Raw genomic sequence first — 17,630 nt, forward strand, 5'->3', positions numbered from 1 at the left:
TATACTGGCCATACTGCTGGGCTGCAAGCCCTTTTTATCTCTCTGATGTGTCAACATCATCCGGGGGTAGGCACGTCAGGATCGCATTTACAATTAACGCAATTATATAGATAGCAATGACTTTATGACTTTTTTATAGACTATCATCTAACCTCGAGATTCAGAAGCTGGCGCCACGTAGCGGCTAACTCGCGAAACCACGAAACGTCGTAACGAATTAACGAAGTCAGGCAGACGCTGCCGCAGTGATTCCATTCCATATGTAGGGCTTTAGTCTTAAGGGTGTTTCTCTCGTTACGCATTTCTCTCCGCCGCTGCGTACCCTTTCCTTTCTTTTTTTTTGTTGGAAATAACAGAACTTCGCTTCGACTGAGCCCGTTATGCGCGCCGATCGACGACTGCTGACGATCTTCAAACAACCGGCGTTGCTTTGAGAGCCGAAGATGTGGCCGCTACTTCGCAGGAGCCTTCCGATAGCCGTGGTAAGGCTGCGGTGCTGCCACTCGCCTCGTTACGTGTTTGGCGCAGAACGTATCCTTGCTGTGAACACCTCCATCGGGCGAAGCAATCTAAGAGCCCATTACAATTTCGGGCACAAAAAGAAGGACACCCCCAGGTTCGAGATAGGGGTTTACGTCTTCATCTTCCTGCTGTCGCTCAGCTGGTTCATTGACTTCGAGTGGTAAGTGCACTGCTAACTACTTGATTGCACAGTACATGTATTTTTGCTGAGATTTTTAAAACCGCACCGAAATGACGCATTGTGTTTTAAACTGAGAGCGCGTGCGTGTGTGTGTGTGTGTGTGTGTGTGTGTGTGTGTGTGTGTGTGTGTGTGTGTGTGTGTGTGTGTGTGTGTGTGTGTGTGTGTGTGTGTGTGTGTGTGTGTGTGTGTGTGTGTGTGTGTGTGTGTGTGTGTGCGCGTGCGTGCGTGCGTGCGTGTGAGAGAGAAAAATTTAAAAGGTTGAATTGTAGTTATGACGAGAAAGTAACCTTCCTATGCAAAAGAGCAGTACGAGGCAGCATTTGTGGTGCATACCTTTTAGTTGCGTGTGCTTAAGTTGTTCTTTCTTGTCATTGTTCTTCCATGAGAGCTTTAAAAAGGTCCACCATCATTAAGCACATTTCGTCACCATTAAAGGATTGCATGCAGTAATCGAGAGTACTTTCATGTTCAAATGCATGTTCATGTTCAAAGGTTTAGTGCTGCTCATTGAAGCATTATAGGGCTTATCAGGGAATGCATGCTCTCAGTAAATGAGGCATTTTAAGTTCTAGTTCTTTTATTTTGTTATATTTGGTTTAAATGCATCATCGGCTTTCAAGCATTTGATAGTCATTGCAAATTGTATCCCTCTATACAACAGTTTTAAATAACTGCTGCAACCTGAAAGGCCTGTTTTGAACTCAAAATTGTGCATTTGCAGGTTGTCTGACAAGGCAGGAGATGGGATGGAGACAGCGAAAAAGTACTTTCGGGTTTCATCAGAAAGCAGTGTTTCGCACCCTAGTGAGAGCGAGGACGATGACTCGGATGTTGAAGAAACAAAAGGAAGAAGCAAAGGAAAGAAAAAGAAAGACAAGCCTGGTTTCCGTGACCGAAAAGTAAGTCAAGAGAGCAGAGTGAACCAATATTGAATGCCAATTCTTTACTGGAATAATCACAACTCTGTAGCACCACGGCATTTTTATTGCATTTGGTTTTCATTCTCCTTCACTGAAGTATTTCTGCCTTACCCAGTGATTTGCATATTATTTCATTATGTCTAGTGAATGAAGAATGAATTAGCAGGAGTGAATGCATTTGAATACCTCAAAGAAAAGGGTAGATTTTTTTCATATAAAACATTAATCTTGTACTTTTCTTTGGGGCATTTTTAGCATTCAGCATATAAGTTTGACATAGGCTGAAAGTCAATCAGTGGCCATGTAACTCAGTACAGAATAAATGGCATACAAGCCAGTTCCCATCAGTGTAGTTTGCTGAAGTCTCTCTGAGAATTCTAAGTGCAAACACACTTGCTTTTTGTGCACAAGGCTACTAACATCTACTAATATTACTTATTTACCAGTGCCAAAAACGTATGTTTAGTTGCTTAAAATATTTCCTTCAAAGTCATCAAGTGGATCACATTCGACAAAGCATATAATGGCACTGTGGCACTTCGATAGCCTTGGAAATAAATTGAGCTTTAATTAAGGACAACTGCAGTGAAATTTCTTGCTCCGTAAAGGAACGCTTTTTAGAAGTATTTATAGAGATAGCACTAAAAGAAAGTATGCTATCTGTAATTGATGCGAATGTTTCAGGAATCACTAGCAAGAACCGTTGTTTTTGCAAACCGAAACTGTAAAACGCTGCAGAACGTAATGCATTTCAGATCAATACAAACTCAAATGTGCAAGATACTGGAGTGATGTCTCTGTTGGTTGCTTGTACAGGAGAGCAGATATTATTTACTTAACAAGAGTACAACAGGAAAACAAGTAATTAACTAAAATTATCTAATCAACTTTATCATTGTTGGCATTACATAAAATAATTGTGAAGTAGAAGGCTCTCAAAATCAATAACGAGCCCAATTTTTAGCATTTGGGAGTCACAGTTATGAAACAAAAAAAACACATTTCCAGTTTGCTTGCCCATTGACACCGCTTAAATGGAGCCGCTCGAATGAAATACAGATGCAGTTTGTCTTATTTACTGAAACTAGAAAACATGCACGAGCAATAGGTATCCCATCAATCGTCTCCACAACACAAACATTTTTGAGCTATCATCATTAGCCCCGAACATATAGGTGATTGAAAACAATATTCCTCCTTTCCCCCCTCAACTCAACCCCCACTGGAGCACAAGAAAAAGAGAAGAAAACAAGTTGCAATGGCGTCCTTACCACGCCCCATCCCACACGCGTAACTTGAGTGGGTGCGCCCAGCAAGCTGATGATGTCGTAGGAAAGGTTCACGTGCGGCGCTCATGGGGATGTGTCGCCCAAATCAGTTGCGAGCGATCACCAGGAGCACTTTTAAACTATAGGTTCCATGCAAAGCTTTCAAATTTGACTTGAATACTCACAAAGGTCATGTGTACAGATTTCTCGCATTAAAATTTTACCGCAAGTAGCATTTCAGGGGCCCTTTAAGACTTCAAAGATGTTTACATCATACCTGTGAAGATACCACTCACAGGAATGTCACTCAAAATGGCGTGCCCTGCAGCAAAATCAACTTAGCATGTTATCAAAAGCATATTTTTCATGTTTAGAATTTTGACCCCCAGAGTCAATTCAGAAATATTGTACTGGAATTATCTTCAGTCTTCAAGTCTTTCAATTTTGCAATATAATAGTATGCCTTAAAACCGAAACTTTGAAAAAATGGTAGCAACCTCCTCAGTGTGCTGATGTGTGTGAAGTTGAAGGCTTCCATGTAATTTGTGACTCATATGGCATGTTCTTGGGAAACCAAGCAGGAAAGAAGCAACAAGGGAGCAGGAAAATAAAAAATAAAAGGTAATGGAACTATGTGTCGAGAACTTGTGTGAAGAGATAAAACAGCAGAGAATGTTTGTTTTTGCTAGAGTCTGCAGATATGCTAAGGATATTGAATTTAAAAATGTCGTAGCCATCCTTGTTTATGTTGAATGATCAGGACAAAAAGGCTGAGATGGTGCCCGTAAAAAAGAAGTCAGAGGTAAGCTCCGAGATTTCTAATGAAAACAATATCTGCCCTGAGCAGTAAGTAAACATTTTATTTTGCCCTGCTTAACTGTTGTTTCCTTGAAACCCTGGAATTCTTAAATTTTAGGATACATTGGCTCTGCAAACTATGATAAGGTTTTTCAATGCAAAACACTAACAGTTCTTTTTTTTTTTACAGGCAGAATGTAATTTTGTACAGAGTGTAACAATGGTTGGAGTCTGTTACATAGAAACACCAGCATTTGGTAAATGAGCACCTCAGAGATTGAGGATGGTAGGCAACAGAGTCCAGGACATGTTACGAAGTGTTAGCTTTTAGAGTTGCTAATGCAGGAAAGAATGTACAAAAGAAAAGAAGGATGGACTACAAGTTACAGTTATTGAAGTTTAATATATAAATACACACACTTTACAAGGGTAAAATATTAGACGCGATTTCGCACAACGAACCGCTCGCGCACACGCTCGGACACAGACTCAGCCCGCTTCGACAGTTTCCCGCACTCCTCGCTCCGCACAAAGAGGGTGCTCTGGTTTTTGTCAAAGTTGACAGTTTCGCACTTAAAAGTTGAAAGAAATACAAACACTCCCCGAAAACACAGAAACATAGAGAGAAGGGATACACACATGCAAATGTCCTCTTTCGAGAAACGTCGGGGTGGGAGCCGTCCCACGTCCGAGCTAAGGTCGCTTCCTCGGAATTGGCAACACTACGTCGGGCCCCTCCCGCGCAGGGACCCTCACATAAAGAAGGACCTCCCCACTCTTGGCCGTAAGATAAGAAGAATGGCCATTAGTGAAGTGAACACACAAAGAAACGGACGCCCGCCACACTTGCTTACACAAGCTCACTGTTTTGAGTATTTGTTTACAGGATGCACTAGTTAACATGAAAAAGCACTGCAGTAACAAAATAAAGGGTGTTAATTCATCTCAAATAAACAAGTAAGGACCAAGCCAGGGAACATGCCCAGAAAAAGCGGCCATTGAGGAGAGATCTTCTTACCTTCAGGAGATTTGAAATGCTGGAGATGCGTTACGAGCCACACACTGGCTCAGAATCAAACCTTTGGGCACTAATCTAGACAAAGGCATCTTAAAGGGTTAAGCTGGGCACTGCTGAAAGGAAGCCTGCTTTTGTCGATGAAGAGCCCAACATAAACTATGCCATTCTTGGCATTAATGAACACTGTTTGTACTTGAAGAAAACTGTGCAGTTTATTCTGCCTCATTGTGGAATGTGCACCGTTTGATGAAAGACCAGTTTACAGGGAAATGGTTTTTAATTGTAGTAGCTTGGGTACAGGATAAGTAGAGGCACAGGAAGGCAGAACTGGCTGTGGTTAGTTAAAAATTGGGGTGGAGAGGACGGGAGTACCAGTGAGGCGAGATAAAGATAAGCTTATGTGGATGTAAAACATAAGCCTTCCTAGTTGCTACTTATTGAAATTGTTATTTGATTAATGAAAATACCTTAAAATGTAGTGCTGAGAATGTAGAATCATTTGGAGAGTAACCACTGATTTAGGTAAACAAATTAATTTATAGATGCAGTGGTACCTGGATGATGAAAGGACAAAAGGTGCCGCTATGACAAACCAAACACAACATGCATTATTAGCCATCTTCTTTTATTGTAATTGTCTGGTCACCCCTTATCAAGACTATTTTTTGCAAGGGTATTTATCACTCAAGAATAGCCAAAACTGTTTTTTAAGAAAGTAATGCAGTCCGGTCTGCTAATAGTTTTTAAGCTTCCTTCTTGCTGTCTTTAGAATAGTGCTATGTTAATTGCTGCAGTGAATTTCGTAAACTTCTTGGTTGTGAGGTTGTGATATTCATAAAAGCTGACTGGATTTTGGTCATCAGGTTAAGGCGATGCAGGTTCTTATTGTTACTTAAGGGAGGATGTGGGGCTAAAATTACAATTTTCATTAAAAAAAATCTGTTTTTAAATTGTTGATGTTTTGGATTGTGCATGTAATATAGACACTTCTCACCAAGCTTAGTTTGCCATCTCCCCAATAAAAAAATTAAAATTAATTATTTAAATTATCTTGCGAGGTGGGGTGCACTCACCACCGATGCTGATCTCAATACACTGCCGCATAGCGAGCAAGAAAAGAAACAACGCAGAGTGCATCCCCAAGTTAGAATGCGTGTTTTTTATGCTCTCTAGCCAAAAAGGAGCTGCTATTGAGAGTTTAGCAGACAATTAAAAAGAAAAACAAAGAAAACGCAAATTTTGGACCATGGAAACAGCGGATTGGCTGGTAAACCGAATTAGAAGTTTGGCCATTTTCTGAAGAACAGCGCGACTTGGACAAGGACGGAAGGAAGACAACACGGACAGACACTGATTGTTGTCTTCCTTCCGTCCTTGTCCAAGTCGCGCTGTCCTTCAGAAAATGGCATACCAACTCGCCCAAGCATCAGTTCTAGAAGCTTGGCTTGTCTAAAACGTAGCACTTAACCTTTGGACGCTGTTTTCGCACCACTGGGAACCTGGATAACCAAAGTACTCGACAAGCTGGATAGAATATGGAGCCTAGACGAAAAGGCACACCCAGCAAGCAACCAAGGAAAGCATTTCAAGAGTGCAGACAATGGTGCTGGACAGCTCTAAAGCTTTAAAAAAAAAAAAAAGAAAAAAGAAAAGGCAGCTCGAAGCAGTTGTCACAGTGCACTGTCATGTTGAAAAGGACTGCCCAATGTTTGCACCAGGCCATTGTGATTTATTAACTTAGTCCGCAAATTTGAATAGCATGTTCTAAGATTTTGGAACTCATTTTTCTCAGTTCGCACTTTTTGCAAAAGTATGACCGTTAGGAAAACTGGGAAAACTAACATTTCAAAACCCTTTTGCCAAAGGCTGCTTTTAAGATGGTTTCTAGACTAAAATTTTGTTGGGAACAAAATAAGGTAGTTTTTGGATTTCTAATTATTATCTAAGATAAAAAAAGTATCAAATACGTGACATATAATGACAACCAAAAAATGAAGTTCGTTCTTTTTGCAAAATATTTTTATAAAGAACCCAAAATTGGCCTTATCCTGCACAATGAACTACCCAGACGTTATCTAAGTACAAATGGTTAGTATATCATCATTAGTTTTGAAATGATAGCTAGCTTTCAATAGCTGTTACTTTTAATTACTCATTATGAGAGCTACAACTTTTTTTCTATCTGTGCTAAAGTGGTGAAACTTAGCATCTATTCTAATAAGAGGAAGATAAGCCATCCCTGAAAATTTTATCAATATTGGTTTAACAGCTCGAAAGTTAACTATTGGAGACAGTTTCTCTTCAAATGAATTGTAATGAAGTTCTCGATGGGTATAAAGAAATTATATATATAAAGTGTGATTCAGCGTTCTATCAAATTCAGCTGTAGATCAAAAACGTTGCTCTAAATTGTATGGTTGTATCTTAAAGGCTTATATTTTTTTTTTTTTAAGAAACTATTGAGTAGCATCCACTGAAAGGCTTAATGTTGCTGACTAATGTTTTGAAGCATGTGAAGACCACACTGTGGATATATTTGACCCTAGATGCTATTTTGGGGGCCACACAAACTAACAATAAAGCACTTGTGCCTGCTTATTTTGGCGAAGCCTGACACACAATAAAGACAGGGACATGAGAGAGACAAGTCCCTGTCTTTATTGTACTTCAGGCTTTGCCAAAATGAGGAAGCTCCACCAATTAGCCCAAGAAACAGTCTTGCATGTGTGATTGTTTGTGGATAAAGAGGCAGTTCTGACATCTCTCTTCTGCTTGCTTTTTTCTCTGCATTTTTTTGTTAAAGATTATTGAGTATGAGAACAGGATTCGAGCCTATTCTACTCCTGACAAAATATTTCGATACTTTGCAACAATGCGAGTCTACAACGAGGCTGGCGACTCAGAGATATTTATGTCACCTCAGGACTTTCTTCGTTCTATAACGCCTGGCACCAAGCAGCCTGAAGGTGAGTAAGCTCACTTTTGGTAGCAGCAAACAGGGTAGACTTGTGACTTCTTACACACCTAACATGCTTATTTTTTCTCACTTGGTGCTATTTCTGCAACTCAAATACTCTTAAGAAATGTTTCTTGCTCACTAACTTCTTCTAAATAATGCGTAATAATACCTTATTTGCATCACTACAGGTATGACAATGGGGGCATTTATGCAGGCTTCATGGGAAAGCTAGTGTCATGCTTATAATTAAGAGTGGCTGGTACATGTATGCTCAACCAGGGATGCAAAGCTATCGCTAAACTGGCTATCAATAGATTTTTTTTTTTTTTTTTAACCATCAGTAGTGTAAAATAACTGTTGATAGACTGTCAATAGCAGAATTAATACTATTGCTCTCAATAGTATTGCTGTTGATATTAAGGCTATTGATAATTATGCTCTTGTTGGCAAGCAACATTGCCAAAACATTTGCGATACCTGATTGGTTTTATGAGCTTAACGTTTCAAGGCGCCTTCCGGCTATGAAGGACGCTGTATCGCAGAGCACAATCGTCTCTTGCATTTTGCCTCCGTCAAAACGCAACTGCTATATCAACTAACACTTTATCCAGTAACTTTGTGTAGGGAATTCTGCAGAGCCTGGTGACATGTAAGCTGTGAAAACGAAAGGGTCCTGTCACAGTTACTCATACTCCCACCTTCATGCCACATGCTTAGGAAGCCAATTTAGAGTGCAGTGAGTATGCTCAGTTGATTTTATAGAATCAGTAGTACTGTTGAAAGTGCTATTAGTTCTATCAGACGTGCTATCAGAAGTATTATCTACATTACTATCAATAGTTTTTTTTACCCGAGATAGTTCAACAGTGACTCGACTATCGACAGTACTATCGATAGGTTTGCATCACTGTGGTCAATACTACCAGTTGCTCCTTGAAAGACTTGCGCTTTTTACCCCAAGCTTTGTTTGTACCTAGCTGGAATAAGTAGTATGTTAGCTTATTGTAGCCATGAGTAATATTTTAACCATCTACAAATTGGCCACTTTATTTGTTTTTATAACAATCTCTGTTTTTGTGATTCAGCTTAACTTTTAAAGTAATATTTTAACCACCTGCAAATTGGCTGCTTTATTTGGTTATATGACAATCTCTGTTCTCATGTGATTGTGATTGATTGTGATTCGCCTTTATTGCATGAGATGCTACTTAATTGTATTTTAGTGCGCTTGCTGAGGAGCAGGTAAAATACCAACACTGTGTTTATAAAGATAAGATATAGTGTGACAATGCTACAGGTGGGCCTAGAATATCATTGTGCCGTGGTCCACTGTGTCTCTTATAATGCATGGTTTCCTTATTGTGCCGTTTGGTAACTACCTCCTATGTAGAGCTGTCTAGCCCGCCTAATTAGAATGGCTGTGTTTGCAAGTAAACGTAGCCGCAAGCTACACAGAAACGTTGTCAGGTTCAGAGAAACACCCAGCTCATTGAGCACCTAGATGGTGTAGAAGATATATCTGGTATCAAAGCACATATTTATTATTGTGTTTTAAAAATATATTAGCTTCAAAATAATGTTGCATACTTTTTGAGCTTTTCGTTAAAGTATTTGCCAGTCGTTAAAGAGTGGCCGACTTCATAGGTGCAGTGTCAAAAAAAAAAAAAAATTATTTCGGAAAGTTTTTTTACATGTGTTTCAATAGCCTGTGCTCTAGTTCAATACTCCCGTCCAGGCATGATTTCCTCAAGCACATATCATTGTGTATTAAAAATCACTAACTTTGAAATGATATTTCTTACTTTCACATACTGTTCTAAGATGTGCATGTCAGCGAACTGCACTGTTATTTTGCATCCAGTGCACACTCATATGAGAGTGAGGAGGATGTGTGGAATTGTGACACACAAACAATAGAAAGGGTAGAAGTGGCAATATGAGAAAAAGCATGCCGTTTGCGTAGCATTGCATCGGCTCCATGTCATATAGATGCTGTATGAAATCAGAAAGTAGATTTGAAACTTTTTATCCTTATGGGAGTAACCCCCATCTTTTACCTCTACCTGGCCCAGTTGGCAATAGCAATGCCACTATATCAGGCTTACGTCAAAGATCACTGCTGGTCGATACATTTATTTCTCCATCAACAAGAGCAGGTGTAGAAAGCTGTATGAAACATGGCCCTTCTTTAGTGGCAAAGTCGTGTTTTTTTTGTGTGTGTGTTGTGGGGTTGTAATAGGGGAATAAATGCATTTTCCCCGCTTAATCGTGGTTGACAGTGACCCCACTCAGTGATCGCACACCGACTGCTGCGGGCCGTGCTCTTGGAAACAAACAAACAAACAACATGTGCTGACAGCAAATAGGCATTAACAAAAACGCCAGCTAGCAATAAAACATGCTAATGAATTTAGGTCATCCGACTCACCAGCAGGGCTATGGGCAAAAGTTCACCCAGGCTAGGGTAGGGGAAAAGCTCCGAGGCCGGACAGGGCGACCAGACGGGAAAAGTTACACAAGGCTTCGCCTCGCCAGCGACTGTGGAGATCTGCAAGGATACGTCCGCTCGCGTTGAGTTCCCAATGCCGAAGAAACCAGGGTGGCGCTTGTGCTGCCGTGACTCTGGCGCCATCTCTCGGTAGTTAATGTTAACATTTTCTAATCTGGCGCCATCTAGTGATAGCTAGAATAACTGCCACGGGAAAAGTAGACTTTAAGGAGAACGAGGGGAGATCGTTCCCCACTGTGCGTGTGTGTGCGCGTGTGTGTGCGCGTGTGTGCATGCATGTGTGTGCATGCGTGTGTGCGCGTGTGCGCACAAGTAAGGGTTGTTAGTAGCAGTGTGCGATTATTCGAAATTTCGAATATAAATTGAATATGATAGTTGTTCTATTTGAAAAGCTGATATTCAGAAGTTTTTGAATACAGTCAAACTCACTTATAACAGTTTTGAAGTGCCATGAAAATGCCATTGCTATAACTTATAATTGTTATAACTGGTTAAGCAAAAAAAAAAAAAGCAAAGAAAACATCACAAACTTGAGAAAATTTAATGAGGGGTAAGTGGCTCACACTTTTCACTTTTTCCCAAGCAGAAACCCATAATCAGTCAGCTTTAACTGCCTCACAGCAATCTTGTTGACATTTCTCTGCAAGGTGTCCAACTGTTGTGCTGAGTGAAAGGTTTTAGCACAAATGAAGTCCCGGCACGAACTTGTTCATTCTTGGTGCTTGCTTCCTGGTGTGGTTTGGCCGGTGCAGTCGCAATACAATAAAACCTCGTTAATTCAAAGTCATTGAGACTGCGAAAAATGTTCGAGTTAACCGTGTCTTTAAATTAACCGAGCGGCGAAAAAAATCTGGCCAGGAAAAAAATTTCACTGCGAGAACACGCTGAGCGTATACCCCTCATCCTTCTATCCATAAGCACGTGGTCAGCTGCTATCAAGTGATTTTGTGGCAGTGGACGGCGCCCACCCCAATCGCAACATGATACAGCAAACATACTGAAAACCAGCAGGCCTGCACAAGTGGATGAGCAGAGCAAGGCGCTGCTGTCAGTCCTTTCAAAGACGCTTGCACTCTACCAAGTCCCACCCCCCACTGAACGCGCCTACCGGAGGAGCTAATGTCAAAAGATAGCTGAGCAGCATCTTGGCGCCCTGCCAAGAAATGCACTGTGGACCGCGACGACAGCAGTGCAAAACAGAGAAACGTTCGAACAACAAACTTTTTTTTTTTTTTAGAATTCTCAGCGACATTAGTGCAGGGTAGGTTCATTGTATGAGTGGATCCATTACGCCAGTAGATACGGTAATCGAGGTACCCGTTAACCCTAAGTCATGGTGCACCATTAAAATAAATGGCGTAGGTCGATGTTGCGCTCTGTTAGGGCACGTTGCAGTTGAAGCATATCTCCACTTCTGTAGGGGTGCGCTTTGGCAGTCAGCAAGCCCTACCACTAAGTGGTTTTCTGTGCTGGGAGGTCTATACTTTGTCTTACAAGCTGTTTGCAGCACTGCGAAAGGCAGGGGCGACCTTGTCCAATCAAGATTATGCGCACTACAATAGGTAATTGTGCTCCTGTGTGCTTCTCACCCTCCTAATTGGTAAGGGCTACAGTAGGAGCACGATTATCTGTTATAGTGTGCAGGGGCGGGCGTGCACAATTACCTATTGTAGTGCCCAAGATCCTGAATGGGCCAGGGCTCCCCTGCCTTTCGCAGTGCTGCAAACATCTTGAGAGACGAAGCATGGGGTTGGGGTTGCGGCGCTACTTCGTGGCTTCGAGGTACCATCGCTTCATTGGTTTGCTGTAAAATTGGGATCGAGCATTCCAGCAAAGCACCGAAAACCTTCGAATAAGCAGGGCTGCTTGGAATTATAGGGTTAAATTTACATTAGAACTAACGGGACCACAGAAATCTTTCGAATTACCCAGGATTTCGAATTAAGTGAGTTTGAATTATGGAGGTTTCACTTATTTGTAAGTCCTTTCTTTTTTTTAGGGTTGGCACTCAATAATCTACCATGAAAGCATTGCTATATGTAGTTTATTTTAGCATAGATACATGGTAAAGCTGACGGTGCCACGGTTGTTTACTTAGATCCAATATCTTGTTCAAAGTGGTGTTGCTATAAGTGAGTTTGACTGTATTAGAAAATTACCGAACACTCTGAAAGTTTTCAAATTCACTGCAGTTTCTCTGCAATGCTTGGCCATGTGGACTGTGCAGTTGAGCATCCTCAAATGCGATGGCCATTTTTGCGGAGAGGGGCCTTCCCAACATTGTGCATAAAATGAGGAACTTGACGAAACAAGGAAAAAAAATGTCGTTCTCAGTTAAGTTTCATCTCAAATGTAGACGACCGTCGGGCAGGTGTTCATCAGATGAAATTAGTGTAATGCAAATGGTTTTGGCACTTTTTTCAGGCCTATCCAATAATTCGAGCTTCCGGTTAATACTGAATTTTTTTTCTGGACTTTTGAAGGCCAAATTAACTAGTGCTTACTGTATTCAGCAGCGATATGACTGCTCCACCAGTTTTATGCAGGTTCTTCCTGTACATAAAACAGATACAGTACGAAATCCTGTATAAAATTGGTACTGGATCTTTCAGTGGGGTATACACTTCTGTGCAGTTCTAGTTTAATTTTATTGCAAATACCATGTGAAATCTGAAATAAACCAGATGAACAATGTTTGCTATTTATCTTTTTTTTTTTTTCGGCGATCAGATATTGGGGTGCATTTGTTTTTTCAAATACATGAATTCGATTCATATTCGAAAATTTCAGTATTTGCACATACCTAGCCATAATAAAATTTTGCACTTATCCTTTGCCCTTAGTTTGACATCTCTTCTTCGTTTGTCTTGTAATGTTCTCATTTTTACTATGGATCGCCAACTCTTACAAACTCATTTCCTTTAAAGGAAAACTTGATGCCTCTTGCAGGTTTGGGTGTCTTTTGGCTGTAATCTTCCAAATTGCATTCATAGAATTATAATATGTAACCTGAACACTTAAGCATATTTAAAAGGACAGTCTGCTGCTGGAGACTAGTATAAGAATATTGGCATATTCTGGTAGATCTTACCACTTGGTGACAGTATCGAGAGAAGAACTGGCGGTTTAAACAGAAATTTATATTTTAAATTAATCAAGAAAGTCTGGTTTTGGCAGATGGTAGCGCCATACTGCATCCTTTCGTTGCTACTAAATGGCATCAGTTTGTAGCGTCTCGAGTGAATATACTACGTTTTATGACAATGTGTTCAGTAAGTTAGATTTGTTAATTCTTTAATCTTGCTCGATTCACTTTTAAAATGCGCTCAAAACAGAAAATTACTCAACACAACCAAAGACTCCACCATATTCATAGCGGCACTGCCATCAGCAGCTCTGCTACAAGCAGAAACGCTTGTCGGTATCTTTGGTAGGTGTCACCGGGTCACTGGGCTTATTTACTGTATTTATTAGTTTCCCGCGGGGGTGGCGCTGTGGTTACGGCCCTCGACTACTATTCCCAAGCCGTTTTTTGATGTAGGCGAAAAGCAAGGCACCCATGTGCTGTGCGATGTCAGTGCACGTTAAAGAACGACAGGTGGTCAAAATTTCCGGAGTCCTTCACTAGGCATGTCATAGCCTGAGTCACTTTGGAACATTAAACCCTACAAACCCAACCAAACTACTTATTAGTTTATTTCATTCTATATAAAGCTACTTTAGTACTCTCATGTGCATCTTAGTTAATGACGTGTTCTGCATGCAACTTCGGCAATGCGGCAGTTGTCGTGTTCATAGAGCTGCGTAGAGTTACTATACTAACTGTGTGTCGTGTCTGCAATGTCAGTGTTTGCAGACATGGTCTACCACTGAGAAAAATGAGACTACCGTTTGGAGCAATTAAGTTTTAAATGGTTCCGCTGTGTTTCTCAGCTCAACAGCTAGGTATTCATTCATTTGGATGGAGCTTTCGAGTGAAGCGAGAAAAAAAAAGTTGGTTGAGAAGTTAATGTTTAATGTTTAAGCCTTTTAATGTTTACCATTGTGTGAGCATCCTCTTTTTTTGCTCCTGCTTGCTGAGATGGCTTTCAGGATGTAGAAAGACTCTCAGTATATCTACTATGATACTTAATATGGTTATGTATTATTAGTAAACTACAAAACTATCTCTCTTTTTTTTTCGATCTACGGCAGGCTTTGGACTCGACCAGTACAAGAGAATCGACATACGTGTGAGTAGGCTTTTAGGAAGCTGCAGCTTTAGCAGCAACTTGTTAGTGGCTCTCCTTGTAGTGTTCTGTTACCGGCCTGCTCTCTGTGTGTGGCTGCTTCACTAACCATTCATATTCTTTTCTCTTTGCTTGCTGCTTAGACCGATAATGCTTCTGGAAATGGTTACAAGGTGTCTGCTGACATGGTGTGTTTGGCCTCTTTCCCTTTCCTTTCTCATTGCTTTCTTTGCGGTGAGTGATGGGCACTAACTGCTTTGCAAGCTTTAGTTAGTGAATTTGTGGTAGTGTGATTATTTTCTTGTAACATGTTTTACCACCTTCAGCACACACAATGCCAGCACATCGCTGGAGTGCTTAGAAGTGAAGTTGCTGGAGGAAAATACCAAGGTATCAAGAAAAGGACTTTTTCCAAGTGTTTGCACATTGTCTAAATATATTTTCATATGGAGCTTGCAAGCTGCTATAATTGGTGACTAACTAATTATTGTTTCTTTGCTGTCAAGTTGTGCCCATGGAAATTTATTGTACATTTGCTGTGTTGAATTATCTACTTTTTTGTGTGTGGCTGCTTCGAAAAGGTTGATCCTTGTGCATCCTGTTTTTGTATTCTAGCTAATGGCTGCTCAGCTTGTAACACCCAGACAAAAATATTCACTGTAACAACTTTATTATTATTTTGGGGGGGGGGGGGCTCTGGTGTAATCATTCTGAAAGATTGATTTCATTAATTTTTTTCTGTACAATATTCATTACATTTTCTTCTACTTGCGTTGTGCAAAAATGGCAAAAAATAGCTTGTGTCCAAACAAGCCTGGCAAATCATGCATTAAAGATTTGTTTTTTGTTCCTTTAAGCAGGTCTCCCATTTGTAGAGCTATTTGCTATCTATGACTGTCAACTGTAATGCAACACGGGCAGAAATCATGCTACAGTGTAATGTTCTGATTTTGTTCGTACCTAATTAGACTACATATTGGAACCAGTGATTACACTGACTTGACTTGTCTCTCGTGCCACAGGTCTTATCTGTTTGTACATCACGGAGTCTTTTGCACAGCCACAAGCTATCATTGATAGTAACACTATGTGATGCATGGCGATAGTGCAGTCTTGCATATTTTGGAATCTGAACAGATAGTAAGGTACAATTTATCAAACTAAAGCACACTTAATGCTACCGCCTCAACTAACTTAATGTACCGTGCGCATGCTGTTTGTTATTCTGACTTGCAGTTAGCTGCCCATCACTCTTTGCTGTTTCTTCATTGTCTCTTCTTGGCTCATATCCTATCTTTGATCCGTACAAGGATTGATGCTAGACAGCAACTTACACTGGCTAGGTGGAGAAAGAAAAATGGTTGTGATGGTTCGGAAAGAAAGCGTTACTAAAATTAGCCATCAACAAAACCACATGCATGCTTCTGTTGGTGTATTTTCCGCTTAACACCTTTGATTGCTCCATGGTCTCCATGACTGCGATTGGAACAATACCTGCTTGCTGTGTCAGAGGCCATAGGGAGGGGAGCAGTAGGATTGCCAAGCGTGTCTTTATTAGCACTGCTCAAAGTCATTACATTCTTGGCAGCTAGCCCAGTGCTGCTTTCCAGGGTTGTACTGCTCTCTAAAGCATTGCTTACTTATTTGAATGTGTTGTAATCGTGGTCAATACATGTGGTATTGCCAGTTGAGCAGTAGTCTTTCATCTGGTCTCACAAGTGATGGCTGTGAAAGTGTTTTCTTTTGCTTGTAAACTGCACTTAACTTTCTGTGACAAACAACCTGCTTTTACTGCACATTTTTTTCTATGTTTGGAAAAGCAAAAGCATTTAAGGGGATAGAAACGTCAAATTGTTCTTTCTGTATTTACACTTTAGAAATAAGCGTAAGACGTTGGTAAACATCGATGCATGAAATTTGCCTACGCTCAGTAAACATTTGAAAATTGCCTTTCTTCTGTCAAAATGGTTGCAGTTTCAGTTTGTGGATGCCGAACAAAGGTTCTGATGTTGCAAGCTAGTATGAGATCATGTGATGCATACAAAAGTTGCAATATATTTGCTGCCTTGCTTTAACAGGGTGTCTAGCAACCGGGAAAATCGGAATTGTCGGGGAAATTTCATGCACCGGAAAAAATTAGGGAAATGTCAGGGAAGACATCAAAAATTCCGCTAAATCAGGGAAACTGGCACTATGTATTCTGCAGTGCATTTTCATTTTAAGCTGGCGCACAGCAAGTATGTTATTCATGAAGTTGTTTTTTTTTTGTGTGTGTGTGTGTGTGTGTGCGTGCGTGCGCGCTGAGCGCGCAGCTTCCACCGCGGCCGCGCCGCTAGGCGAGGCGCGATATATTACTTTGACGCCAGCGCATGCATGGCTGAGCTACCACTATTGGAGAATCAATACACTGTGAGTTGAGTACTCAATAAAATAGGCAGAAACGCTGCATGAGAGTAGTATGTGACAAAAAGTAGGAATAATCCTGCCGGCAGCAGCCAGCGCGAAAGCAATCGGCGAGCTAAACTGCAGCTGAGGTCCGTTGTGACACTCCAGCAATTGACTGCTCACGTCTTCGCGATCTCACCACAGGTTCCGTGCTTTGTGTGCGCGATAAAATTTCTTAACAATTTCATGTCCACAATCACGAACTCAGTACCAGCATCGTATTCCGGGCTAACGCCGAGGTGAATCGTGGACTTCTGCCAGAGTAGTATGCGGCGGCGGTGTCAACTTAGTGTACTGTCATCCGGGATGCAATTCGCACTGTAATTTGAACCCGCGGTGTCATCATCGGGCAGCGTGGTTGATGTTCCCTGCACATCTAACAAGTCTGGCACTGGCTGTAACTTCCCGACAGCACGCTTGTGGCTGGCAGCTTCTGGTTTTTGTTCCACACCTGCTTCTTACGGCTTCCAAAGGCTCGTTGTGTGCACGGTTACAGTCTACTGTTTTCCGGCATCTCGATCGAAAGGAAAAACTCAGCACAAAGCTGTGCATCGAGAAACACGAGCGCAAACGGAGATACTCATGAAGCGGTGGCCACGGCGGTGAATGCAAAACAGCAAGAAAAAAAAATTGACGCGCCGATCACGCCAGCCAATGGGAGACACGAAACGGCGCTTGAAAAGTGCGCCACCTGAGAGCTAATCAGAGACCATAAACGGGCTTCGGAAAACCGGCGCGCGCAGCCAGTCCGTTTGAGCGAAGCCATTTTGAGATAGCGCA

General features: G+C 41.2%; 1 protein-coding gene across 2 annotated transcripts in view; it reads left to right on the plus strand.

The window, feature by feature from the left end:
* Positions 1–220: 220 nt before the first annotated feature.
* The window catches only part of MICU1 (Mitochondrial calcium uptake 1), a 35,849-nt gene continuing 18,439 nt past the window's right edge, over positions 221–17,630 (plus strand). The window contains exons 1-5 of one of the 2 annotated variants that reach the window (XM_084588967.1): positions 221–682; positions 1,426–1,603; positions 7,512–7,674; positions 14,371–14,408; positions 14,549–14,593. In XM_084588967.1, the coding sequence (XP_084445093.1) occupies positions 444–682; positions 1,426–1,603; positions 7,512–7,674; positions 14,371–14,408; positions 14,549–14,593 (663 nt within the window). In that variant the 5' untranslated portion in view covers positions 221–443. The remainder of the gene's footprint in view (positions 683–1,425; positions 1,604–7,511; positions 7,675–14,370; positions 14,409–14,548; positions 14,594–17,630) is intronic. The other variant, XM_084588968.1, reaches the window with a different exon arrangement.

Source organism: Amblyomma maculatum, chromosome 1, assembly GCF_055883805.1.
Source record: "Amblyomma maculatum isolate TAMU_Amacu chromosome 1, ASM5588380v1, whole genome shotgun sequence".
Taxonomy (NCBI): domain Eukaryota; kingdom Metazoa; phylum Arthropoda; class Arachnida; order Ixodida; family Ixodidae; genus Amblyomma; species Amblyomma maculatum.